Genomic DNA, 27,277 nt, shown 5'->3' with positions numbered 1-27,277 from the left:
TGCTATCCAGTAAAGTGAGCCCTCCCACTCTGTTCTTCTTTCTCAAGATGGCTATGGCTATTTGGGGTCTTTTTTGGTTCCATATAAATTGTTGGAGTATTTGTTCTAGCTCTGTGAAATATGCTGTTGGTATTTTAATAGGAATTGCATTGAATCTATACATTGCTTTGGGTAGTATGGACATTTTAATGATATTCTTCCAATCCATGAGCAAGGTATATTCTTCCACTTGTTTATATCTTCCTCTATTTCTTTTTTCAGTGTCCTGTAGTTTTCCGAGTATAGGTCTTTTACATCCTTGGTCAAGTTTATTCCTAGGTATCTTATTTTTTAGTTGCAATGGTAAATGGTATTGTTTTTTAGTTTCTCTTTCTGAGAGTTCATTGTTGGTGTATAAAAATGCCATCGATTTCTGGATGTTAATTTTGTATCCTGCAACCTTGCCAAATTAATTTATCAAATCTAGTAATACTTTCCAGAGGCATTCTTAAAAGAAACCTTCACTTAGTAAGTTTTTCCATGGACTGCAGGCCTCTAATCCCAAGGGACATCACTTTTATGCTGTTGTGACATCCATGCTTGTGCCTGCCGGCATTTCACTCTTTAGTACACTTTTCCATGCACCAGAGGATGCAGGGGAAAGAGCGAAGAGAATCAGGCTGAGATTGGTCCTTGCCTGGCCACTTACTAGGCACAAGTGCTGCCATTGAGCCTCTGTCAGCTGTCTGTAAAGTAGGCATTCAGTGCGCCCTGTATTGGAGTGGGGATGGGCCTGCTTTGTGGTAGGGGCTTCCTGGATGTGATCACATCTCCTTCCCTGAGACCCGGCATTTCCAACATGTTGCCCCAGGGGCGAAGTGCCTGGCCACCTGCAATTGCATCCTCACCCCCTGGCCAGACTTTCTGACCAGCACGGGGATCCCCTGGCTGGCAGGCTAAAGGCAGAAGGGAGCCACTGAGCTCTAGACAGCCTCCAGGGAGCCCCAATGGGAGAAGAGGAAAGGTGGAGGCTCTGCACCCTCCCCAAGGCTAGCCCCATCTCACTTCTGATCCCAGCTCAGCCCACCCCACCCCAGACACAGCCCATTTTGGGCCCCTTCAAACCTCATTGAGTCCCTTTCTATCCTGCTTTGATCTCATCCATGGCCCATCCATGTTTCATGAAAAACACAGCTGCTTGGCTGGACTTGTCTGAATTGGAAATTGGGATAACCTTGGCCACTCTATTAAAAGGATTTGCTAAATAAATAAATAAATGGCATGAGTGGAGGTCATCCACCAGCTAACTTCTGAAAAACTGTGGGAATACTCAGCACCTGCCTGCACACACCCACTGTCACTCTGTACCACAAGCTTTTGTGTGAGGACTTGGTGGTGCCCTCTGGCTGCCCAGAGACCCTGCTGTTGGCTGTGGTCTAGCAGGGGAGGTGATGAGGGGAGTGGCTGGAACTCCCTTCCCAGTGACAGTGGTCAGTTATAGAGCCTGCTTCGCGCTGGATGCTCTCATGGGTCCTTTATATCCTTTTTCTTCATTTGATCTTTGCAGAAACCTTTGAAGTGTTTTGTTATCCCATTTTCTCGTTGAGGAGCAATGAATTCCAGTTCAAGTTCACTCAGCTGTGAATTGACAGGCTAGGAATGCCACCCGGGTCTGCCTAGCCTCCTCTACCTCATTGCCTCCCATGCCTGCCTGAAAATAAGTATAAACTTTCTACTGAAATATAGTATCTGCAGAAAGGTACATACAGATCGATGATTCTCGCCATGTGAACAAGTGGTAATCACCACCTGGATCAAAGAGCAGATCATTACCAGCACCCCAAGAATCTCCCTGCTGTCCCTTGCCCACTGTCCCCACACATTAGTTTTTCCTGTTTGGGGACTTGATATAATGAAATCATACATATGTACTCTCTTCTGTCTGGCTTATTTCACTCAACATCATCATGTTTGTGAGATCCATTCATGTTAGTGTGTGCAGCGAGCATCTTTTTCGTTGCTGCAGTGGAGAATGTTCCATTGTAGGAATATACCACAGTTTGTTTATTCTGCTGATAGACCATAGGGCTGTTCCCTGTGAGGATTCATGTATCTAATGCTGCCTAGAGCATTCCTGGTAGGTCTCTTGGTGCACCAGTACAATGCACTCTGCTAGGACTGTACCAAAGAGTGAATTGCTGGGGATATAGAAGATACTTTCAAACAGCCTAACAAAGGAGTTGTGCCATATCGCCCTCCCCTGCAAGTATGTGGGAGTTCCGGTTGCTCCACAACTTCACCTGGACATGAATGTCAAGCACCTTTCCATGGGTTTTTTGGCCCTTTAGGTACTCTCTTTAAGAAAGTGCCTGTTAGGTCTTTTGACAATTTTTCAGTTGGATTATGTATCTTTTTCTGATTTTTGTTGTTAATCCTCACTGACGATATTTTTTCGATTGATTTTTAGATAGAGTGGAAGGGAGGGAGGGAGAGAGAGAGAAACATTGATGTGAGAGAGAGACATGGATTGGTTGCCTCCTGCACATGGTGGGATCAAACCTGCAACCCAAGTATGTGCCCTTGACCGAGAATTGAACCTGCGACCCTTTGGTGTGAGGGCCGATACTTTAACCACTGAGTCATGCTGGCCAGGGCTTTTTCTGATTTATTTATAGGGATTTCTTATATTCTCAGTCCAAGTCCTTTGCCAGATACACATATTTTGCAAATATCTTCTGTTTTTCCCACCTTGCTGCCTTAGGCTTAAAAGTCCCTGGGGAGGCTCACTTGGCTTTTTTAGATTGCCCTGCAGGCCTGGGACAAGGAAAGAGAGAATAAAAAGGACCGAAAATGAACATGGAGGGGACAGGAGGCTTCCAGCCAGGAGGTAGAGAGTGGGCAGAGGATCCTGAAGCTGTGATGTACCCTGCAGTAGTGCTGTTCTCTGAGGGGATAGGGCCCAGTTCAGGGCTCTAGAAAGTGCCAGGATGACAGAGAAGGGCACAATGAAACATGGCTCTAGTGCAGGGAAGGGGAAGGAAGAAAGGAGTACTTAGGAATCCCAGGGGGGTTGGTACTTGGGCAGGCCCTTGAGGTGGAATAGGAATCCATTGGCAAGGAAGCGTAATGAGGATGCTCTGAGTAGAGGTGATGGCTTGACAGAATTCAGAGGGCTATCATGGAGAGTGTGTGTGGCAGGGAGAATCGGGCAAGACTGGGGACAGATTCTAAAGGGACTTGTGTACCCCTATCCTGTGGGTATGGGAGCCATTGAGGGTTTGAGAGTGAAGCAGGCAGTGGCACGGTCAGACTTATATTCAGGAGTCTCCAGGTGCTGTGTGAGTCAGGGATTGGAAATGAGAAAAGGCTGTGGGGATCATTGGCTATGGATGCTGAGGGATGGGGAAGTGAGGTCCTTGACCATTCTTTGTTCCCATCTGTCTGGGGGGTGGGGGCTCCTGGCTCTACCAGGTGTTGGTGTCTCAAGAAGTTTTGGATTTACTATGAGGGAATGTGGAGGAGGCCTGGCAGCCCTGGCACTGGACCAGAGGCAGCTGCTGGCATGCTCACTGGAGAATGCTTCTTGATGCTGCCACATGCATTCCATACTCATCTGACACTTTTGTTTTTCAGGACCTCCTCTGCCAAAGACAGCAGCTTTGTGGAAAAGATGAAGAAGACGGTGAGTTTGCTCTCTATGTTTGTGCTCTTGCCAGCAAGTCTTGGCCCTGGCAGATGCTTAGGGGAGTCCAGCAGAAGGCCAGCTGCACTAGATAGGAGAGAGTGGTGGGAACCCAGGCCCAGCTCTCTCTCGAGTACATTCTCATCTTACCAAAGCCCCAAAGCTGCTCTGCTATTGCTGGGACAGTTTACTTTGTTTTTTGAATGTTTATTTCTTGAACAACTATAAGAATAAACTATCCACCCGGCCGGGAGTGGCTCAGCAGTTGAGCATCGACCTGGGATCCAGACGATCAGGGTTCGATTCCCGGTCAGGGCACATGCCCAGGGTTGCGGGCTCGATCAGTGACTCTCTCATCATTGATGTTTCTATCTCTCTCTCTCTCCCCCTCTCCTTTCCTCTCTCTGAAATCAATAAAGATATATTTAAAAAAAAAAAAAAAAAAAGAAGAAACTATCCCTCTAACTCAGAATGCTGTGCGGTCTCCTCCCTCTCAGTCCAGGCTCTGTCCATGAGCAGATGTAAACCTCACATAGCTATGGTCATGACACAGCTGTAGTTTTATCTTTGTTTGTTTTAGTTTATCTAAATTTTTAATTGTATGGAAAGGTACAACATTCATATGGTTAAAATCCAAAAAAAACTATTCAGTGGAAAGCCTCTCTCTGGTCCCTGCCACTCATCACCATTGTTCTTAGTATTTTATGGATCCTTCTAGAGCTTGTTGGTGCACATACAAAAAACAAGAGATTCTTATTTTACATTTTCATAAAACAAAAAATGGCATAGTATATACTGTTATAGACCACACTAATTTAATGATATATCTTGGCCATCCTTCCATTCAAAAGCAGTTCAAAAGCACCTTCCTCATCCCTTATTAAGCTGCATGATTCCATTATGTGACCATAAGTACTCTATTTCTTTAAACACTGTTCTGTTGATGGGCACTTGGAATATTTCTAATCTTGAGCTCTTAGAACGATGCTGCTGTGACTATGTAGATCAATTTGCATATTTGCAAATGCAATAAAAGCCCAGAAGTGCAATTATTGAATCAAAAGAATTTGTAATTGTGATGGAAGTTGCCAAATTGCCCCCCATAGAGGTCATACCAGGGCACTCTCTTTAGCAATGTGTGAGAAAACCTGTTCCTCACAGCTTTGCCAATAGAGTTTGTTATCAAAATTTGGGGTTCTGCCAGTTTTCTAGGTTTTTAAAGAAAAGGCTATCTCTGTGTAGTTATAACTTGCATTTTTCTTATGAATGACATTAAGCTGATTTTCATATGTTATAGTGACATTTATTTTTTCTGTTCAAATATTTTGCCTATTTTTCTGTTGGGATTGATCCTTCTTGAGGAACTGCTTAAAATTATTAGGGAGCCCAGCCAGGCGTGGCTCAGCGGCTGAGCGTCGACCTAGGATCCAGGCAGTCAGGGTTCGATTCCCAGCCAGGGCACATGCCCGGGTTGCGGGCTGCATCATTGATGTTTCTGTCTCTCTCTCTCCCTCTCCTTTCCTCTCTCTGAAATCAATAAAGATATATTTTTTTAAAAAAAAAATTATTAGGGAGATTTACCCCTTGTCTGTAATATGAATTAAAAATATTTTTCCCAGCTCTAGCCAGTTTGGCTTAGTGGTTAGAGCGTCGGCCTGAGGACTGAAGGGTCCTGGGTTCTATTCTGGTCAAGGGCACACACCTAGGTTGCAGGCTTGATCCCCGGCCCCGGTTGGGGCACGTGCAGGAGGCAACCAATTGATGTGTCTCTCTCACGTCGATGTTTCTCCCTCTCTCCCCCTTTCACTCTCTCTGAAAAGCAATGGGAAAAATGTCCTCAGGTGAGGATTAAAAAAATATATATATTTTTCCCAGTTAATAGTTTGCTTTGACTTGGTTTATCATATGTTTCCTTGTTTTTGTTTTTGCCATGTAAAAGTTACATAGTCCCCTTTATTATTCTTTTTATGACTTATGAACTTTGAGTCATCATTTGAAAGGCCTTCCGCACTCTAAAGAGGTAAAGGGCCCTGGCCAATTTGGCTCACTGGTTAGAGTGACAGTCTGTGGGACCAAAGGGTTAAGGGTTTGATTCCTGTCAAGGGTATGTACCTGGGTTGCAGGTTTGCTCCCCAGATCTGGTAAGCAGCCGATTGATGTGTCTCTCTCACAGTGATGTTTCTCTCTACCTCTTCCCGCCCTTCCAGTCTCTCTGAAAATCAATGGAAAAAATATCCTAGGATGAGGATTAGAAATAAAAAATTAAAAAAAGATAAAGGAATTTTTTCATGTTTTCTTCCAGTACTTTTATGGTTTCCTTTTTCATATTTAAAATCCAGTCTGCTGGGACTTTATCCTGGCCTAAGAAGTAAGGTATGGCTTCAACACTACTATTTTTTTTACACATTCTAAATTCCATGTAATAGAGTCTGTCTTTTCTCCACTGGTTTTATCATATACATAATTCCCATGGGTTTTGGGGTCTATTTCTGTATTTTCCTATTCTTATACTTTGATCTATCTGGGTATGTACAGTATCATACTGTTTTAATTATTGAGATTTTATACCTTGTTTTAATATCTGGTAGTGCTAGGCACTTCCCCGCCCCTTCCCATCACTTCTATTTTTTGGGTAACAGTTTTATTGAGATATAATTCACATCCATACAGTTCACCCATTTAAAGTGTACACTTTTGGTGTTTTTTAGTATATTCACAGAATTATCCAAACCATCACTACATTCAATTTTAGAACATTTTCATCACCCTCAAAGAAACCCCATACCCACTGACAGTCACTCCCCATTCCTTCCTCCACCCTCAGCCCCAAGCGATGGTTAATCTGCTTTCTGTCTCTATAGAGTTGGCTATTCTGGACATTTCATATAAATGGAATCATATGACCTATTGTGTTGGCATCTTTCACTTAGTATAATGTCTTCAAGGTTCATCCATGTGTAGCATGTATCAGCACTTCATTCTTTTTTTTTTAAATCCTCACCTGAGGATATTTTTTCCATTGCTTTTCAGAGAGAGTGGGAGAGAGAGAGAGAAAGAGAAAGAGAGAAAGAGAGAAACATCAATGTGGGAGAGAAACATTGATTGGTTGCCTCCTGCACACGCCCGGGGCCCCAGGCAGGGGATCGAGCCTGCACCTGAGGTACATGCGCTTGACTGTAATCCAACCAAGGACCCTTCAGTCCTCTGGCCGACACTCTAATCATTGAGCCAAAGTGGTGAGGGCTGCATTTCATTCCTTTTTATTGCCAAATAATGTTCCCATGGATGGAGTCATATTTATTTTTCCACAGGACTTTTAGAAAATCAATTTACTGAAGAAAAAACATATGTTATGATGTTTAGTAGGATCAGGTTACATTTCTGTATTAGTATAGGAAGAACTGACATCTTGTATGTTGAGTTCTCTTCTCCGAAATCACAGAACCTTTCCATTTGGTTGAGTCCTTTATCACTCAATAGCTTCTTGAGGGCTTCTTACAAGGTTTATTTCTAGGTGCTTTATATATTTTGATGCTACCATAAATATTTAGCTGCTAATTTATATCTTGTTTAGGTCCCTTAACCTGGTATCATAAGCATTTCCTCCTTTATTCAGTAGTTTTTGTAGTGATTATTTTAAAAATACCATTTTAATTGATTTGTAGAAAATTCAGGAAATGTAAAAGGTATGAGAAGACTTTAAACCAATTGTAATCCATATGTTTTATTTCCTTTGTACCTGTGTCAGTTGGGGCTAGGTGCAAAAACCAGAGACCATTCTAGAGACTGGGCACTGGATACCACTGCAGGGAAACCTCATGTCTACATAAGGGGACCAGAGGGTGGCCTGTGTCTCACTTCCACTTTCCAGATTGCTGCATCCCTAGCTGCAGGGGAATGTGGGGAACAGAGTTGGCACTTTTTCAGTAGCTGCTGTAGAAGGCACAGTAGGAGGGTGGTATGAAGAGCGTGTGAGCCAATCCATATGGTACTTTTCCCTATTGTCTACCTTTTCATAAATATGTATTATTTTTATAATCACCCAAAAGACACCCATAATTCCCCATTTGAAGACTCTTGGTATATTTCTTGCCAGTCTTTTTCTTTTGTGCATGTATGTATATAAACAAAACATAAACATATATACACACATACACATATATGTGGGTGTGGGTATATAACAAAATTGGATTATACTATACATACTGTTTAGTCATCTTTTTTTACTGAACATTATGTTGTGTTTTTTGCATGTCATTTAAAAATCTGTCCAAAGTGTTATCTTGAGCAGCTGTGTGAGATTACCTTGATGACTGGAGTCATCTGGGTGGCCTTTGCCCACATCCACCACCAGAGCTGTGGCAGTGAGATCCTAGCCCCAGAATGAGTTACAAAAAGACTTGTAGCAGGACAGAAGAAGGGTGCCCTTGAGGTGCCCCACCTGCCCCATCTGCCCCTGTGGTCACCTGGAGTCCCTGGTGAAGCCTGTGCTGTCACTGACCCTGCGTATCTGGCCTTCCCTAGGGCAGGAATGTCATCGTGTTCTACGGCTCCCAGACGGGGACTGCTGAGGAGTTTTCCAACCGCTTGTCCAAGGACGCCCAGCGCTACGGAATGCGGGGCATGTCAGCAGACCCCGAGGAGTATGACTTGGTGAGCTCTCACTGCACCCTGGCCCTTCCTCCCAGCTCTTCCAGCAGCATTAAGGAAGAACTCTGGATCATGGAGATGCTTAAAGGGTTGAGTTAGCCAAAGGGACAGACAGGAATGGATGTCTCCTATCATTTGTACTGACGTCCAGGTGACCCCAGTTTTAAGGACATTAAGAACACCTGACGGGTGAGTGGGGGTAGAAGAGGGTATGGGGTGATAAATGGTGATGGAAGGAGACTTGACTTGGGGTGGTGGACATAATACAATATACAGATGATGTATATAGAATTGTACATCTGAAACCTATATAATTTTATTAACCAGAGTCACCCCCAATAAATTCAATAAAAAGGTAAAAAAGAAAAAAGAACACCTGGCTCAGGTGTGCACGTGTGAGCTCCCAGCACTGCTCATGCTCAGCCTTTCGTACTCTGCGCAGTGGGCTTTACAAATGCTAGATGGGTGCTAGCAGAAGTGGATTGAGTGTGGCTTTAAAAATGAAAATGGAGTTTCCATCTGAATACCCCACTGCCCAAACTGCAGCAGCAGAAGAGCCAGATTGAGGGGGAATCTGGGCTCTAATCCCCTGGCCGAGCACCCCCGTCCCTGTGGACCTTCCTTGCCTCTACACATGAGGAATGTTGTCTTTCTGCTTCTCCCCTTTGGGGGTCATTGCCACTCATTGCCCGGCTGCTCCTGCAGCTCCAACAACACAACAAATGTTCCTTCCCTCAGAACCACTCTCTGCTGAGTGCCAGCTGCTTCCTGCACATGCGTCTCATCTCCCAAACCAAACTGTCCCTGCACCCTCTCCACGCCCTGCCTTCAGTCTTGGGGACAGACACTACTACCTGTCCCCAGACCGGGGTTTGGAGTCAGTGAACATTGGGCTAGGAATTAGGGAGAGCCTAGGTCCTGCTGTGCTCCAGGGACTTTGAGTGACAGTGAGGTTCACGGTGGTGCCCAGGGCTGATGCACAGGGAACCACCTTCTGAGTGCCAGCTGGTGGCCTGGAATCCAACCTGTTTGTGCCTGTCAACACCCTTTCCTCTGTAAGTGCACCTCCTCCATGCAACCCCTGGACTCGCTTGCCTGCACCCCATCAGGTACAGACGTGACCTCAAGCAGGCTGAGTCATGGTCGCTGGGCCTTCCCCTTGTCTCTCCAGGCCGACCTGGGCAGCCTGCCAGAGATAGAGAACTCCCTGGCAGTGTTCTGCATGGCCACCTATGGCGAGGGTGACCCCACTGACAATGCTCAGGACTTCTACGACTGGCTCCAGGAGACGGATGTTGACCTCTCTGGAGTCAAGTATGCGGTGAGTCACCCAGTCTTTCCTCCAGTGGCTCCCTATGGGCTCCCAGGTGGCAGCCTGCAGTACCTCCTCTGGACCTTTGGACTCCCATGTCTAAGAGGTTTCACTTCGTTCTGATCAGCGAGAGCAGGCCGAGGTGTCAGGACAGGGCAGGAGGAGGCTGGCCAGTAGCTCATGGCAGGGAGCCCCAGGGAAGGCTGCTCATGGGACAATGGAACAAACCCCTCTTCCACCCTTAACCCCAGCACTAAGAGAGCTTCTCCTGTGTCCCCAGCCCCACTTTGCTCCATGGGGCATTTGTTGCTGGAGACTAAAGACAAGAAAGGTGTGGCTGGTTGACCAAGATTTGGCTGGGCAAGGAGCCTGGTGGGGAGGGTGAATTGCCCCCACTGGCTGCCCAAGGTTGAGGCTTAGAGGCTGGCTATGCAGGGGTCCTGGTCTGCAGGTCACTGAAACAAAGCCACTTCCAGGGGCCAAAGGTGGCCCACTTCACAGTGCTGCCCAGCGGCTTGGCGAGCCCTATAGGGAAACCCATCCCTGACTACTGGCCAGGCCTCAGACCCGCCCCTCTGTCCACACAGGTGTTTGGCCTTGGGAACAAGACCTATGAGCACTTCAATGCCATGGGCAAGTATGTGGACAAACGGCTAGAGCAGCTTGGTGCCCAGCGGATCTTTGAGCTGGGGATGGGCGACGATGATGGGAAGTGAGTGCCCCAGACCCAACCTTGCATGCTGCCCCCCCCCCTTCCCCGGAGCCCCCTACTCCAGCTGTCAGGTGTCAGGAGCCCTCAGGGTTAGGGGTTGGCTGTGGCACATGAGGACAGTGCAAAGCTGTGCTTTCTGCTGAAATTCTGTGACACAGGAGGGAAGGGAGCTGCCCACCCCCAGCCCCCACTGAGTGGGCTTTTTTTGCTTTTCCCCATCTTCCTGGTTTTCCCAGCTCAGATAGAAGCTGCCCACACTTAGCACAGATACTCTAGACACTTCCTGATGCCTTGGGTTACATCACTGGGTGAGCCTCTTGAAATGAGCCCTCAAGCTCTTGGGGCTGCTGGGGAGAGAGCCCAGGTTGTTGTAGAAGGTCACCCATTACAGGGTCTCATTGCCATGACTGGGTGGCCTGGGGCCTAGCTCATTACGTCCTCTCCCCAGCCTGGAGGAGGATTTCATTACATGGCGAGAGCAGTTTTGGCCAGCTGTGTGCGAGCACTTTGGGGTGGAAGCCACTGGAGAAGAGTCTAGGTAGGTGTGTGCCCATAGATTGGGCTGGGGGCGGTGGGTGAGTGCCTCCTGAGGGTGGGAGACCTGGCCTGGTGGGGTGGAAGTGGGACTCGAGAAAGAGAGGCTGGTGCACACTCAGTCAGATACAGGGAGGGTTCCAGGTCCCAGGCTAAGGCGCTGGGCTTTGCCTGAAGTGACAGGCCTTCCTTACTTTCTCACAGAACTATTTGGAAGCCTGCTGAACCCCAGGCTGCACCAACCCTTCCCCAGCTCTGTGTTGGCTCCCTCCCACCTCTTATGTCCAGTCTGGACCCTCATGTATTGTTTCACTGACAGTTTCATTCCCTGGTGCAGCTTCCCTCCTGTCTTGGGACTGACCCCTGCAGCCTCCTATCCCCACCAACCCGCAGCCTCATCCTTGGTCTTCCCTTTCCAGCATTCGCCAGTATGAGCTTGTGGTCCACACAGACATAGACATGGCCAGAGTGTACATGGGTGAGATGGGCCGCCTGAAGAGCTACGAGAACCAGAAACCGTGAGTGGAGAGCATGGTTCCGGCCAGGCCCTGTGGCCCTTGGCACACCCCTGTGTCAGACACCTGGGGACAGGAAACAACTGGTAGTCCTGTGTATCCCCGCAGACCCATCCTGTGGGTTGTCCTTATCTCCACACTTTTCCAGAAGTGGGCATAGGTGGGGATCTCTGCCGCACAGCAGGGGAGGGTACGAGGCCTAGAGAGAGCAGTGACAGGAGGCTGTTCCATGTTCAGGGTTCTCAGGACCCCTCCCCACCCAGTGGTCCCTCAGTCCAGGGCACAGCCTCTGAGAAACTGGTACTTGCTCAGTTTGTATTTAATTTGCTCTGACATTTTGCTCTGTAAATATCCTGAGGTGGGAGGTATATACCAGTTCTTAAGCCAGGACATAGCAAGTTCTAGGTTGAACTTTGGCAAAAAAGCATATTTCCTTAAATTTTCCCTCAATATTTGGACTTTGTGTCGAAAAATATAATATTCCTCTCTTGGGCCCCTGATTTGCCTTCCACCCACGTGCTGTCCAGATTCCTCCTGGAGCCGCCCAGGAAATCCTTGTACCACCAGGATTCAAGACCAGTAGCTCTGTTATAGTCAGCCCTGCTGGAGTCCTACTGTAACAGGAAGCCCCAACATTTTAGTGACTTTACGGAATAAAAGTTTATCTCCTATTCATGTTGTACTAGGGCACGTTGGGTGAAGCAGCTCTGCTCCACACAGTCACTCAGGGACCCAAGCACCTTTTCTGTCTTGGGAAGCCACCTTTAAGAGCCCAGTCCTCCTTTGCACTCAGCTCACCAATGGATTCAGTGTGGAGGGTCTCGCAGGTTTTTAGGGCCCAACCTCAGTTTCCATATCTGTAAATGGAGACATTGATAACCTAGCTGTGCTCACTTTGTGGAGTTGTCAGGAGCACTACATAGGATCAGGCTTGGAGTACCCTTTACATAATTAGAGAGGTTTCCTCATGGCCCTTGGAGGCCAGCTCTGAGGTTCTCTGTGTTCTGTGAAACCAGAAGGGTCCCTTTGGGGCAGGGAGATTCAGACTGAAGACCTGGCCAATCACTGAGCTGCTCTCCTCCCCACCCAGCCCCTTTGATGCCAAGAATCCATTCTTGGCTGTCGTCACCACCAACCGGAAGCTGAACCAGGGAACTGAGCGACACCTCATGCACCTGGAATTAGACATCTCAGATTCCAAAATCAGGTACCAGCTACTGCCACCCCCTCTCCCACACCTTCACTCAAGGCCTCCTGATCCAGGTACAGAGGCCTCCCACTCTCCTTCTGAGCCTTACATCTCTCCCCTAGGTATGAATCTGGTGACCATGTAGCTGTTTATCCAGCCAATGACTCTTCCCTGGTTAACCAGATTGGTGAGATCCTGGGTGCTGACCTGGATGTTGTCATGTCCCTGAACAATCTTGATGGTGAGTTCTAGAATCAAGGCCACTTCCATACCCCCCCTTGCCTGTCTGGGCCTGAAGCAGCTGGCAGGAATAGGTCCCTTGGCAAGGCCCGTAGGTTAAGCTGCTTAGGCCTGAAGCCCTGGTACCTGAGAGGACCCTTATACCCGACATGCCACAGTTACTGGTCCTGTATCAAACTGGGGGGGCAGGGAACAAAAGTAGCTATAGGTTCTGACCCTCTACCTTGGTGTTCCCTCCATCCCCTCACTGACATAGCCTTTTCGGGGGCGGGTGCCTAACTAGTGCCTATGTCTTGTGAAGAGGGTACTGCAGGCCAGGGCCCTGGTCTCAGGCCTGGCTCTACCATGACTGGCCACTGAGGGCCTGGGGCTGCCTTCCTCCTGCTCCAGGGCCTGTGTCTCCACACCTGTAAATTCAGGGATCAAAGTCAGTAACCGCAATAGCCCTCCAGGTCCATTCAGGGTGCACAGAATGCAAGAGGCACTAAATATGGTACAGGATTTTCCCAAGGCTTCAAAGGACTGCCTGGCTCTGGCTTCTTGCTGTGACCCCTTGGCATCCCCCACTGACCACCCACCTGGGCCCAGCCCTACCTGGCGGTGCCCTACTCCTTCTCATCCTTGGTCATCCTAGCCTGGCTGCTCCTTCTCACCAGCTCCAGAATCAGCCCTTGAAAGGAATAGCATGAAAGGGGGCTGCTTTATATTAGTCATGCCAGCAGTGGAGGCACAGTGGACACGTACTGGGTTGGTCTCTCGTTCTGTGGGGCATGTTCCTCTACAATCAGAGATGACACCTTGCTGGGAAGATTGTGGTGTTCTCACTCTCCCCCTAGGAGAATCTTACCCCCTGTGGGGGGCCCTTTACTGCTGAGAGCTGTTCAGAAAGAGGTGCAGAATCTCAGAACTCCCCAAGGCAGATGTGTAGCTTTAGAAAAGATGCACTCACACAGCCCTTCCCTGTAGTGTGAAGCCTGAGCCGTTTCCAGGCTCAGCACAGAGGGCTCTAGGGTACTGGGAACACCCAGCTTTTTGATCTGGGTGCTGGATACACAAGGATGTTCAGTTTGCGAAAATCCATTAAGCTATACACGCATAACTTGTATACTTCATATAGGTTATGCTTTAGTAAGGAGTTCAAAACCCCCCAAAAAATAGGCCCAAAACCCTAAAATGCTGAGCCCTTCCTGCACCAGGCCTGCTGTGTGTCCTCAGCAACCCTCTGGGCAGTTCTGCAGAGGTTCATCTGCACAGGCATAAACACCCCCACAGTCATGCCTCTAAGAGGGGGAGATGCTTTTTGGCAGCTCCCAAGCTGGGCCCTGCTCTCTGTCCTGCTCTAGCCTAACTGGAGGGAGGAAGTCAGTAAACCTGGCCCACTGACTAGTGGCAGCAGAAAGCTGCAGCAAGGGCTGGCGGTGGGGCGTTTGCCCAAGCATAAAAACTGACCTGAAGGGGTCCTGCCATCACAGCTGAAAGCCCCAGTGTTGGCATCTCATGGTCATGAGCCTGGGGTCCCCACAGACCAGGCCCAGCCCACAGGCAGGCAGGCCACACTGGGGGAGCCCCTGCCTCTGCAGCCCTCTGAGCTACTTAGGGACTCAGACTCTTGGAGTGGCAACAGTGAGTGCCAGGCCTTCCCCAGCAAGACCCCACCTCCGATGAGTACTACCTGTCTAGCCTGAAGCTTGAGGCTGGCTGAAAGCCTGAGGCTCAGCCCTGGGGCAAAGGAAGCACCACAGAGCTGTCCTTGCTTCCAGTGCCAGCTGGGCTCCCTGCTTCCTGCATAGCAGCCTTTTCCCTCCCCTCCTTCCCATGGCACCCCACTCACCAAATCCTGCCTTCTCTGTCCTTGCAGAGGAATCCAACAAGAAGCACCCATTCCCCTGCCCCACCTCGTACCGCACAGCCCTCACCTACTATTTAGACATCACCAACCCACCGCGCACCAATGTGCTCTACGAGCTGGCGCAGTATGCCTCGGATCCCTCGGAGCAGGAACACCTGCGCAAGATGGCCTCCTCCTCGGGTGAGGGCAAGGTGAGCCTGCCGCTCTCACCCCCAGCACCCAGACTGCCACCACTTCAGCCCTGGGCTGCAGCTCCCATCTAGTATCCCCTAGGCCACTCCACCCAGTCACTCTCTAAGTGGCTTCAGTCCAAATTCAGCCCTGTCCCCTGGAACCACTGTGTCCCCTCACTCGTGTCTCACCCCAAGTTCTGTTTTCCCCAGGAGCTGTACCTGAGCTGGGTGGTAGAGGCTCGGAGGCACATCCTAGCCATCCTGCAGGACTACCCATCCCTGCGGCCCCCCATCGACCACCTGTGTGAGCTGCTGCCTCGGCTGCAAGCGCGCTACTATTCCATCGCTTCTTCCTCCAAGGTGGGGGGAGGCCGGGCAACTCTGAGCATTGGCTTCTCTGGGGTGCATGGGAGCCCTGAGCGCAGCCCAGCTCTGACCCAAACTCCTGGGACAGTTCACTCGATTCACTGGGCAGTATATTCAGGAAGCTGGCTGTAAGATTGCACGCTGCTGAAAAGGAGCTTTTGAGGGTTGGGCACCATGAGGGGTATGAAGAAGCCCTGAGCAGGAACTCCGTGCCAAGGCAGTTCATGTGATGGCTGGTGGCAGGAAGGCGCCTCGGGCACCACTGCTAAGCTCTCCTGCCCTCCACCAGGTCCACCCCAACTCTGTGCATATCTGTGCCGTGGCTGTGGAATATGAAACCAAGTCTGGCCGAATCAACAAGGGTGTGGCCACCAGCTGGCTTCGGGCCAAGGAGCCAACAGGGGAGAACGGCCGACGGGCCCTGGTACCCATGTTTGTACGCAAGTCCCAGTTCCGCCTGCCCTTCAAGGCCACCACACCTGTCATCATGGTGGGCCCCGGCACTGGGGTCGCCCCCTTCATAGGCTTCATTCAGGAACGGGCCTGGCTACAGCAGCAGGGTAAATGTGTGGGCCCAGGTGGGTGTGGGGGGAGTGGGGAAGGGGCAGGGAAGGGACAGGTTCCACACTCACCCTGGCCACTCTCCCACCAGGTAAGGAGGTAGGTGAGACGCTGCTCTACTATGGCTGCCGCCGCTCTGACGAGGACTACCTGTACCGTGAGGAGCTGGCCCAGTTCCACAAAGAGGGCTCCCTCACCCAGCTCAATGTGGCATTTTCCCGGGAGCAGTCCCACAAGGTAAGGAAGGGGCAGGTGGCTCTGGCAGGGTGGAGGGCTTCGAGACTGGCCTCCTCACCAGCACCACCCTCTGCCCTCAGGTCTATGTCCAGCACTTACTGAAGAGGGACAAGGAGCACCTGTGGAAGCTGATCCATGAAGGGGGCGCCCACATCTACGTCTGTGGGTGAGCAAGGGCAGAGGAGTGGGAGGGGTGAGCCTCTGTCTGCCCATGGGGACACTCCTTGCCCAGCCCCCAGTACCACCTTCTTCCTCCCCACAGGGATGCTCGGAACATGGCAAGGGACGTGCAGAACACCTTCTACGACATCGTGTCTGAGCTGGGGCCCATGGAGCACACCCAGGCCGTGGACTACATCAAGAAACTGATGACCAAGGGCCGATATTCCCTGGATGTGTGGAGCTAGAAGCCCTGCTCTGCCCTCATGCCCTATAGACTTGCTTCCCCATGTAATAATCACTTTCCTCCCCTTCTGCCAGTTTCCTGGATGGGTTCTGCTGGGCCATCCCAGGATGCAGACTGTGACAAAGACTGCACTTGGCCCAAGATGTGCCCTCCAGAGCCCCCTGGCCACAGGACACATGGCCCAGGGTGACCAGGCCCTCACTTTGTGAACATCTCAGGCCTCCAGTGGCTGTACAGAAGGGGATCTTCTCTCATCTGAGCAGGGGGCTTGGCCCCTCCACGTGATTTTCAATGAATGTAAATAATTTTAAATAACCTCTGGCTCTTGGAATAAAGTTGTTTTCTGTATTTGCCTGAAGTTCCTCAAACAGATCTCGGGCCTCCACCTGGGTCTACTTAACTGAGACACCAGAGAGACCAACTCAGGAGCCCCAAGAACCTGTGCTGTGGCAGGACAGAGCACCACCAGGCCCCTGCCTTACCCTCAGGAGACCACACACCTTGAGCCACCTCTGTGCCTCTGTTCCTTTATTGAGGCCACTGGCCCCCAGCTCCCCACAGGCTAGGACACAGGCCCAGGTCTTCTCCAGTGTAACCTTTGGGGCCCACAGAGCCCACAAAACCCAGGGAGAGCAGAAAAGACCTTCTGGACGAGGGAGTCCCCACCCCCTCAAACAACACATGGGGTACAGAAGCCCCTTCCGGGCCGGTGGGCAGAGACCCAGCCTCAATCTTTCTTGCTCCTGTGCCGCTGACTGTGGAATTTCTGGTGCACAACCCGCAAGGTGGTGAAGAAATTGCCAAGGAAGAGGAGGAGGAAGGGGAGGCCGCACATAAGCACCTGGGGGAGGAATCAGGATTAGGACAGGGGCCAAACCCCTGGCCCTCCCAGTGTTCTTTCCAGGGGCCCCGGCTCACCTGCCACTCCTTGCACTCAGGATCCCGGGCCAAGCTGAACAATGTCAGCGCATTAAAAAGCTGCCAGAACTGGGAGGGAGGGGGATTTCACATAGAATGCAGTCCCTGCTCGAGCCAGAGCAGGGGCTGCACAGCCAGATGGATAGGGACACAGATACCACTTACATGTCCAAAGAAAAGAAAGGGTAGCAGGAAGGTGAGGCCCCGCCACATCCAGGACTGGAAGCCCTCTGTGAGGGAAAAGGGGCAGTACATAGAATAACCAGTGATGGAGAGAGGCACCATCACTCAGAATTAGGTTGAAAGGAAAGGACTTCTCCTTCCCAGCTCCCTGGTCATGATCCACAGTGGAGGGACCACACCCAACTCACCCACAGTTAGATCCATGGTGTGCCTCTCACCCAGGGCCCGAAGGCGATACAGACAGCCACTCTGGTAGTAATACTGGAGGAACTGCACAAAGCCTGGGGGTGGGGGGTATCAGGACTGGGCTGGAGCCCCAAGTCCTTTCCCCACCTTTCCCCTTGGGCAAGTCCTGAGCTAAACAGGGACCTCTGAGACACTCACTCTGGTACATGGAGAAGGACAGGAATTGGTTCCGGAACTTCTGATACATGAGGCCATCAGGCCTAAGGCAGAAAGCAGAGGGAGGGGTGGGGAGCTTGGGGATACCAAGACTTCCAATCTGGGCTCCCCTGCCTCCCCAAGACCCTGGAAGCCAAGCTGGGCCACTTACCATGTCAGCATGACTCCCGACAGGAATGTGGACACATAATGATGGAAAACCCACCAGCCTTTGATCCTGTATCAGGAAGCTGCTGTCACTCCTGTAACCCTTAGCCCCCAGGATTGGTGCTTGGGGACAGAGAGCTGTCTGAGGTGGGAAGAAACCACTACCCCAGCCGAGTTTCTGCTTCTCAGAGGGCTGTGGCACCACCACCCCACTTTCTAGGGTAGGTCCTGTGCCCCCTCCCCCACTCCCTCAGTAGCTGGGGTCAGGCCCTTGCCCACCTGGAGCCATTGTTGATGAGGATGCTCTCTCGGATGGTCAGGGTGCAGTAATACCAGACCAGCAGGAAGTTGAAGGCGGCGTCTGTCACTCTGCAGAGGGGGACACAGGGTTAGTGCTGGAGCCAGGAGAAAACAAGGTCTGGCCCTGAGCAGCAGGACACCCACCTGGAGTTGAGGAGAAAGCGGCAGGTGAAGGAGATGAGGATGAGGATGATGGTGAGGTAGAGCTTGAACTTCTCATACTCGTCTTTGTAGGCAAACCTGGGGTGGGCACACACACTCATGGGTCAGGCAGGGATGCTGCTGGGACCACCCTCACCTCTGCCTGAGGAGGGAGGCACCTGCTCCAGGCACACCTGCATGTGTGGCATGGGGCCAGCATGGGAGAGTAGCCCCTGAACCGCAAGGCTCAGCCAGGGAAGTTGGGGCAGAGTGGAAAGGCCCCAGGAGGGTAGAGAGAGAACCAGCCCACAATAACCAATTACTTAGCCTGCTTGCTCAGAAGTGTCACATTGACGTTGCCCAGAACCAGGCTCAGGTACAACCTAGAGAAGGGAGAGAGACAGGGTGAGAAAAGGCCCTGACTGAAAGGAAAGCTAAGCTAAAGGGCACAGAGCCCTGAGTGGGCCAGGCCAGTATCTGGCTCACTCAGCCTTCCAATGGCCTTGGCTTAGGGCTCTGACCTTGGGATGCTGCAGACCAGCTCCACAGGAAACTGATGCCCAGCCTTTCTTCCTGCCTACTCCTAAACACTGCTCCAAGGTAAACTAACATTCCCTCCCTCCTTTGTCATTGTCACCCACCTCGGGACCTCAAGAGCAGCCTGGCTCTTCTACCCCATGGAAGCCTTGCCCACATCTCAGATCACCCCTATGGGCCTGGGCAGTAGACTCAATCACCACCTATCACCATCTATCACCTACCCTATAGTTTCTGCTACTTTCTAGAACCTGCAGCCCCAAGTCCACTGCAGCAACCCACAACCAAACCAGGATCTCCTTCCAACCCAGAGCATCTTGAGTGTCCAGCCTCCCAGCCTGTTTCACCACATGGACCCTCCCCACACTGAGGCTCCCAGGCCCTGTTGAACCTGAACCTCTTTCCTGAGCCAGCTAAGTCCCCAAGCCCTCCTTTACATGTCAACTACTTTCTTGTCAACCTGTAGCTTTCAGCTCCTGGCACTGCCATCACACCCACCAGCTGAACTTATCTTGTCCTTCTCTGCCAGGGAAACCTCAAGAGGTGACCAGAGTCACAGTAGTGTACTAAGCAGCTACACCCATACATGGGCTCTTGTTCACATTCAAGCCATATGGATGAGCTCAGAGTGGTTAAGGGACTTGCCCAAGACTGTGAAGAGATTAAAGGGCATAGTGGGGACTTGGACCAGACTGCCTCTCAGTACCACCACAGGCTCCCTATCCCATTCCAGTGGCCTCAACAAACACTCTTTCCCCAAACCCTCCATCCTGTCTCCTAACATTTCCTGGCACTTGACATCTCTCTTGCCTGCACTGTCACCCTCATCTCTGCACCCCCTTCCATCCCAAACAACAGGGGCCCATGCCCAGCCCTCTCCATCTCCCCAGGAGTTTTTCTTCCAACACTTGGTACCCCTTTTCTGGGTCTCCTCCATCTGCTGGCCTCACCTCTCAGCAGGTAGATATACTCAAGTCTGTCCTATGTTCAAAGTTACACATACACTCAAGCAAAAGCCACCCCTACCCCCAACCCTCAAGCTAAATTCTAGGTACTAGTTTCTCTTTCCATTCACAGCCAAACTTCTGAAGTGTAGCCTAAACTTGGCTGTTTCCTCAGCTCTTCTGTCATTCCCAGTATCAACTTCCACCCATACCATGCTGTGAAGTAGTTCTCTCCAAGGTCACCCTAACTTCCAGGAAACATTTCCCCTTCATTACTGCATTTGACCCCTGAGGCCATCTGATCTGAGGCTGCTGGTTGCTCCTTCCTACTTTGCCTTCTGGAACATGCTCTCTCCCAGCTGTCTAGCTACTTGACATCTCTACTGGATTTTTTTTTCACTAAGTCCAGGGTTCTGCACTGCACTTGCTCCTCCTCCTTGATTGTGGAAGTGCATACTTACCTGACCTGCCTACTGGGCCGAAGGTGGGCTCTGCAGCCTGGCTCCCCTGTGATCTCATCATGACCTCTCACCTCCGACACCTGCTGTTACTGCCTTCCTGAGTTGGCCTGGCTCACTCCTTCATCCTTTATAACTCTGTTCAGGCCTTATTTACTCCAGGAGGCTCTCACTGACCTCCAGGGATGGATTAGAGGCCTCCCTTACTCCCCTGTACCCTGTAATTCTACCACAAAGCACCCAATCTCAGTGAGCTGTCACTGTTACTCAGATGCACCCCTGAGATAGACTGCTCCCCTGAGGGTGCCTGGCTGCTCAGCCCAGAATGGGCCCAGGGAACATCTGCTGACCAAATGATCAAACAGAGGAAAAGTGCACTTCAGGCATCTCTCCCAGGAGTGGCTGTGAACTGAATTTGGGGGAGGGGTCTCACCCATTCTTCTTGGGCAAATAAGCCTCCATATCGAAAAAGAGGCCTTGACGTTCCTTGATCTGGTTCTCCAGCTCCTTCGAAGCCTCCTCAACTCCTACTGGGAGGGAAGGTTTGCATCTGCAAGTGGGAACAAAGAAGCCAGAGTCAGAACAGGAGTATTATACTGACACCTGTGGGGCAGGAGGGCTAACATGGCTCAGAGAGGGGAAGAGCCATGCCAAGGACACTCCCAGAGTCAGCACCAGCCCTCTACCCCACCAGGTCAGATACCCATCCCCAGACCAATGCTGAGGGGCCATGGGGGGCCATGGGGAGGGTGGTCCTAACTTCTTAAGGACGAGGGCCAGATCCTGGAGCTTCTTCTTCTGCCGAGTGATAGAGCTGGTACAATTGTTCTGCAGCTTGGTCAGCTCCTCCAGCTTCAGGCGGTATAGCCGGTGGGTCTCCTGAGGACCAGGATGAGGGAAGGGTCAGACTGGTTGGAGGGCCATTGAGCCAGAGCCAGCTGGGCAGAGAGCGGGGCATGGATTCTTCCAGGGCTCCTTGGAAGGGTCTCAGCAGGAAATGAGGTAGCCAGCTGTGCTAGCCCAGGGAACTCCCTAAGGTTGCTCTCTCCTCAAGGCAGGCAAGGAGATAGGGTTCTTCCTGTAAGCCCAGAAGCACCCATGACACCCCTCTTTCAGAAACAGGCTAGTTCCCTGAAGGTTTTTCAGTCTAAGCTCATCTACTAGTTGTTTACACCCCCTCTCTGTCCCACCCTGAGCCTGGATTCTAGGCCTACGGGTCTACCTTCTGGAACAAGAAGTCTGCCTTAAGACACCCCTGGCTCTCGCAGATGCTCCTGCCTATCCAGCCTACATGTACATGGGGAGCTGAGGATGTTCAAGATGCCTTCTGCTCTGGCACTCCCAGCATCTTCCTCCCAGGTTAAAGGTCATCAGGCTTCAGCCCTTGGACCTCTTACTATAAGACCAGTCCCATACCCCTCCCCCAGTACCTTTGGCCCAAAGCTTCCCAGAGCACTTTGTCCTGGAGGGTGAGTATAGAGAAGCAGCAGCCTGAAGATTGGGCAAGGGGCAATATGAGGAAAGCCAGGCAGGGGCTGAGGCCAGGACAGTGGTGACTGGGCTGGGTGACTAGAGCTGCTCTGCTCAGGTCTCTAGGAAGAAGCACTAATGGCAGCAGGTATGGTTGGCGACGGGGCAGATAGGCTTCAATGTGGACAGGAAGAGACTGGAACCAGTCCAGGAGAGGCAAAGGCCTAATCAAAAGCCCAGCTTTCTTGAGCTCTACCCACTCTGGGTATTGTTACTCATGCTGAGGAGGGGCCACCACGCCCCCTCAGAACCCAGCCCCTTCCACCTCTGCCCTAGTCCAGCCCCCACCTCTCCCGGGCGGGCGGGAGGAGGCCTCGTCCTCCCTGCACTCCCCACAGTACAGCGGCCCATACAAGCCAGAGCCAGCCAATTCCTCCAGTGGCTTCCCACTGGTCTCAGAGACGCTAATCCCAGCCAGGCCCATGAGGACCCCTGAAGGGTCTGGCCCACCCACCTCTCCCCTCTCTTTGCAGCAGCCACATGGGCCTGCCTGTCTTCGTGGACGCTGTCCTTCACCCTGGATCGGCCCCGCCTCCATCCAGGCAAGAGACTTCACCTAAACAGCACTTCCCCTGGCCCAAGCCCGGCTGCCTCTCAGGGTGCACCCAGGTGGACTCAGTCCAGCCTCGCTGCCCGGAGGGCGGGACCGCACTACTTGCAGCTCCGGACGGGCCGGCGCCCACAGCATGTTTGGCGAGTGACTGACTCAAGACTGGGCCCGGCCGGCTCTGACTTAAGCGGCCACTCTCCTGTAAGAAAGCGAGGTCGGGGTCGGGGCCTCTTTCTGAGGCCCTCCCGGGAGGCCCTAGGTCCGGCAGGCGCAGTGGGGTACCCCCGGGTCTCGGCGGCCGCGCGGGCGAAGTGTGCCTCCGTCAGATACTGACATGAGGCCGAGAAGAGAGTACAACTGGGACACCGGGACCCGGGGCATCGCCACCCTTGGAAACTATGCCAGGGTCCCCAACTCCTGACCTCGAGTTCCCCGCTGCCTGACACAGAGCGGCCCGACCCATGACCCTGAGCCAAACAGACCGGGCTCGAGGCCAATGGGCGCCCGCATTGGCGCTCACCTGGATGCTCTGGAAATCCTGCTGCAGCTCCTCCCAGTCCCGCAGGCAGTCGCCCAGCGGGCCCGGGGGCGTGGGACGCATGGCTGCCAGGCCTCGCGCCAGATGTGCCGAGGCTAGAGGACGCCGCCGCAACCCCGGCCGGCGGAGGCGCCTCAGCCTCCACCGCCTCCGCCCCCGTCCGCTTCCGGGCTCGCGCCGCTGCGCTCACCAATGGGAAAAGGGCCTGCAGCAGAGACCGCGTTGGCCCCGCCCCTACACCAGCCAATCCGGGCCCAGGGCGGAGTCTGGGCGGGACTAAGCGCACCCTGAGTTCACCCAGCGACTCCGGACCTGGACTGGGGCTGGGCCGGTGGCGGCCCCACGTTGGCCTCACTAGTTGTGCCAACCGCATGGTGCGGCCAGCAGTGCCTTCGCCCGTCGTGCTGGAGGTTAAACCAAAGCCCAGAGAGGTGAAGCCTGCCTTGAACACTTTCGTTCTTGGGAAGTTGTGCCTCTGCGCGGAGGGCATTCTGAACCTCTTACCTTGCTTGGATTTTTACCGCAGCCTCCTCACTGTCTCCCTGCCTCCAGGCTCTCGGCTACTGTCCATTCACACAGCTACTCTTCCTAAAACACAAGGCCACCATGTCCCTGCTGAAAATTTTCCAAAGGCTCTGCCCTGCCTACCAGGTGGTCCCTAACGACAGAGCCATCGCTTGGCAGCCATCCCAGGATGTGTTCCAGCTAAGATCCTAAAACCTGCGTGACCCGGAGAAGTCCTTCCCCCACTCCTTGAGGGCTTAGGCTTGCTAGGGGTAGGCGGGACCTCCAACCTTCTGCAGAGATGAGATGGCGTTCATCTCTATGTCCCCTGCCCGCCCAAGTGGCAAGGAATATTTGCTGAATGAACAATTGATGAAAATCCCAAATTCCTTATCAGTCTTGTCTGTGCCCGCTCCTGACTCCAGGCTTGTTCTGTGAGCGCTGCCAGGGCTCAACTGTGCATTTTGAAGAAAACTCCCTTTAAGCCCTGAGGAATTTACAGAAGACTGGGTATGGAAGATGGGAGGGCTAGGAATCTCTTCTTGGTGAACACAGGTAGGCAGAAATGAGTGGGAGGAAGGAAAGGAAATTTGCACAAGTGATGGTGGAGTGGTGGGGCATGCTGGGACAGGGGATGAGACAAAGGTGTACCCTTGTGCCAGGAGCCTCTCAGCTGTGGAGCCTGGAACCTGGGCTTGGCATCTCTAGGACTGGGGAATCTGTGCCCATGGGTGGGCATTGTGACACACCCTATGATCCAACACTGGCAGAGGAGACCCCAGGAGCTCCCCCCAGGCAACCTTCAAAGGGTCCAAGTCATGGGGAGCATATGAGGCAGCTGCTCTGGCAGCTAGATGCTCTTCCAGAGGCAGCCTCAGGAGTGTAGTGGAGGTGGTCCAGGATGACCCAGGGATGGGAGTGCTCACTGAGTTTGAGCAGAGTGCACCTGCTATGTGGTGTGAATGAGGAGCTTGGGAAGAGCCAATGCAGGAAGCTAACGAGGTTCCAGGTAGCAAAGGCTTTCTTTCACACCAACCTGGTTACACATCCTGACCCACTACCCACAAGAAACTCCCAAGCAAAGTTCTTTAGGACCCATAGCTGGGCCACAAAGATCAGTAATGTGGATCCGAGATAACTGTGGAAAAGTCTCTGAGAACAGCTGTGATATCTGTGGCAAAGTCTCCGAGAACAATTGACTCCCAATCTGACAGCTGAGCCACCAAGGCCCGATTTGGACGCATGTTGTTTTTGCACTTCTTGACGAAGGCCCAGGACCTCTGTAAATGTAAGGAGAGAAAGACTTCAGAGTTGGACCTGGGCCCTTTCCACTTAGATCACAGCCAGCTCAGGAGGGACAGGAGGCATTTGCCCATGGGCCAGCAACATGGCTTAAGGGCTGGACACACATAGCAGGGGTTAATACATTAGGCAAAGGAGTCACAGGAGCTGGCTCTGCCTTGGGCAAGCCCCTCTGCTTCTCTGTTGCTGAATATAGAGACAGGAATCATTCTTATTTCAGAGGCTTCTGTGAAGGTTGAGATAACATACATGAAACCTCTCATGAGCAAGAAAGCACCATGACCATGCCTGGCACACATTGCAGCCTCAACAAAGGTTTGCATTGTGAGTGGATAAATTAATGGAAAGGGGAAGAGAACTGTGGACAAATTTTCTAGAGAAGGAAAATCAAAGCTGCCTTCTTTCAGGCATCTTCCCTAAAATGTAGAAATGGTTATTACAGGTAGGAAAGTGACAAGCAGGGTCTCAAAGAGATATCTGCACACCCATGTCCATAGCAGCATTATTCAAAATAGTGCAAAAGTGAAAGAAACCCAAATGTCCATCAACAGATGAATGGATAAACAAATATGGTGTATACAATTGACCCTTGAACAATGCGAGGGTTAGGAGGTCAATCTACAGTTGAAAATCCACATATAAGTTAAGTTGACCCTCCACATACACGGATCCCCAACTGCAGATGGAATATACAGTTGATCCTTGAAGAATATGGGTTTGAACTACTGGGGTCCACTTATTCACAGAGTTCAAACCCATGTTGTTCAGGGGTCAACTGTATGTACAATGGAATTATATTGTTCACAGTAAACAAAAGGTTTGAAAGTAACCCAAGTGTCCATAACAGATGAATAGATAAACAAAATGTGGCTTACACCTGCAATGGTATGCACCTAGCACAGCATCAATATATGTGAGGCAAAAACTGATAGAACTACAAGGAGAAATAGATGAATCCACTATTACAGTTGGAGAATTCATTACCTCTCTGTCAGTAATGGACAGATCTAACATGCAGAAAATCAGTAAGGCTATAGTAGAACACAATAACACCATTAATTAACTGGATATAATTGATATCTATAGAATACTTCAATCAACAACATAATACACTATACACATTCTTCTCAAGCTCACATGGAACATTCACCAAGATGAATGTTCATCTAAATCTATAGTCTAAGTTTCCATCTTAGGAAACTAAAAATACAAGAATAAATTAAATCCAAAGTAAGCAAAAGAAATAATAAAAATTGGAGCAGAAATCAATAAAATTGAAAATAAGAAATCAACAGAGAAATTCAATAAAACCAAAAGCTGGTTCTTAGAAAAGATCAATAAAATCAATAGACCTTTGCCAGGCTAACTAAGAAAAGAGAGGAGATACAAATAACTAATATCAGAAATAAAAAAGGGGGAATCAATACAGATCCCATGGACATGAAAAGGATAATAAAAGAATACTATGAACAGCTCTATGCTCACATACAGTCTAGATGAAATAGACCAATTCCTTGAAAGGCACAATCTACCAAAACCCAAACAACCTGAACAACTCTATGTATCTACTAAAGAAGTTGAATCAATAAAAAAAAAATCTTCCACAACAGAAAACACCAGGCCCAGATAGGTTCACTGGTGAATTCTACATACCATAGAATATTATTTAATCTTTAACAAAAAGGAAATTCTGATATATGCTACAACATGGATGAACCCTAAAGACATTATGCTAAGTAAAACGAGCCAGTCACGAAAGAACAAATATTGTATGACTCCATTTATATGGGGTACCTAGAATAGTCAAAATAGAGACAAAGAAGAATGGTGGTTGCCAGGGGCTGGGGGGAAAGAGGAATGGGGGATTATTGTTTAGTGAGTATAGAGTTTCAGTGTTGTAGGATGAAAAAGTTCTGGGGATAGGTTGCACAACAATGTGAATATACTTAACACTCCTTAACTGTACACTTGAACATGTTAAAATGGTAAATTTTGTGTTACCTATGTTTTGTCACAACTTAAAAATAAAACACAGTGATACCAGGGTCAGAGCTGTGCAGTTAAAGTCCTGACCGAGTCAGAACAGGCCCTTGAGGACCAACCATAACCACAGCTCCCCACACCCACCAACACACTCTGTTTCCAGCTCACAATGTATCTGCTGAGCCTCACAGCAAATGCAGCAAGCTGGAAAGACAGGCCTTATTCTGTCTACCGAGGGGACAGAAAGGTGAAGGGGCATGTCCAGGTAGCTCTTGGTAAGGAGCAGTGCACTATTCTTTAGACTGCAAGGCCAGTGCCCTCCCTGTCATCTCGGTGGCTTATTAAAAGCCTAGATTCCCACCCTGGCTGGATGGCTCAGTTGGTTGGAGCATCATCCCATACTCCAAAAGGTTGTGGGTTCAATTCTCAGTCAGG

The 27,277-nt window shown here is 50.8% G+C and overlaps 3 protein-coding genes across 6 annotated transcripts in view; 1 reads left to right on the top strand and 2 right to left on the bottom strand.

The window, feature by feature from the left end:
* POR (cytochrome p450 oxidoreductase) overlaps nucleotides 1-16,753 on the top strand; it is a 64,040-nt gene extending 47,287 nt beyond the window's left edge. The window contains exons 3-16 of the mRNA XM_016199005.2: nucleotides 3,613-3,661; nucleotides 8,186-8,314; nucleotides 9,483-9,632; nucleotides 10,211-10,335; nucleotides 10,784-10,873; nucleotides 11,289-11,387; nucleotides 12,475-12,591; nucleotides 12,696-12,814; nucleotides 14,672-14,853; nucleotides 15,046-15,195; nucleotides 15,491-15,761; nucleotides 15,854-15,999; nucleotides 16,080-16,165; nucleotides 16,262-16,753. Coding sequence (XP_016054491.1) covers nucleotides 3,613-3,661; nucleotides 8,186-8,314; nucleotides 9,483-9,632; nucleotides 10,211-10,335; nucleotides 10,784-10,873; nucleotides 11,289-11,387; nucleotides 12,475-12,591; nucleotides 12,696-12,814; nucleotides 14,672-14,853; nucleotides 15,046-15,195; nucleotides 15,491-15,761; nucleotides 15,854-15,999; nucleotides 16,080-16,165; nucleotides 16,262-16,406 — 1,858 coding nt within the window. The 3' untranslated portion in view covers nucleotides 16,407-16,753. The remainder of the gene's footprint in view (nucleotides 1-3,612; nucleotides 3,662-8,185; nucleotides 8,315-9,482; nucleotides 9,633-10,210; nucleotides 10,336-10,783; nucleotides 10,874-11,288; nucleotides 11,388-12,474; nucleotides 12,592-12,695; nucleotides 12,815-14,671; nucleotides 14,854-15,045; nucleotides 15,196-15,490; nucleotides 15,762-15,853; nucleotides 16,000-16,079; nucleotides 16,166-16,261) is intronic.
* Nucleotides 16,754-17,051: 298 nt separating this feature from the next.
* Nucleotides 17,052-23,164, bottom strand: TMEM120A (transmembrane protein 120A). Its single transcript, XM_016199007.2, has 12 exons — nucleotides 23,036-23,164; nucleotides 21,196-21,314; nucleotides 20,869-20,985; nucleotides 18,820-18,879; nucleotides 18,500-18,595; nucleotides 18,335-18,424; nucleotides 18,060-18,125; nucleotides 17,891-17,952; nucleotides 17,695-17,787; nucleotides 17,489-17,553; nucleotides 17,324-17,392; nucleotides 17,052-17,246 (listed from the first exon to the last, which is right to left on the bottom strand). The coding sequence occupies exons 1-12, from the start codon at nucleotides 23,114-23,116 to the stop codon at nucleotides 17,133-17,135; spliced, it is 1,032 nt and encodes a 343-aa protein (XP_016054493.1). The 5' UTR covers nucleotides 23,117-23,164; the 3' UTR covers nucleotides 17,052-17,132.
* Nucleotides 23,165-23,225: 61 nt separating this feature from the next.
* The window catches only part of STYXL1 (serine/threonine/tyrosine interacting like 1), a 43,312-nt gene continuing 39,260 nt past the window's right edge, over nucleotides 23,226-27,277 (bottom strand). For 3 of the 4 annotated variants that reach the window (XM_016199011.2, XM_016199010.2, XM_016199009.2), the window contains exon 9: nucleotides 23,235-24,837. In XM_016199011.2, coding sequence (XP_016054497.2) covers nucleotides 24,673-24,837 — 165 coding nt within the window. In that variant the 3' untranslated portion in view covers nucleotides 23,235-24,672. Of the gene's footprint in view, nucleotides 24,838-27,277 lie in introns of all 4 variants that reach the window. The other variant, XM_016199012.2, reaches the window with a different exon arrangement.

This window comes from Miniopterus natalensis, chromosome 3, assembly GCF_054644295.1.
Source record: "Miniopterus natalensis isolate mMinNat1 chromosome 3, mMinNat1.hap1, whole genome shotgun sequence".
In the NCBI taxonomy this organism is placed as follows: domain Eukaryota; kingdom Metazoa; phylum Chordata; class Mammalia; order Chiroptera; family Miniopteridae; genus Miniopterus; species Miniopterus natalensis.
The sequence above is the reverse complement of the archived record's forward strand: the minus strand, read 5'-3'. Positions and strand labels throughout refer to the sequence as shown.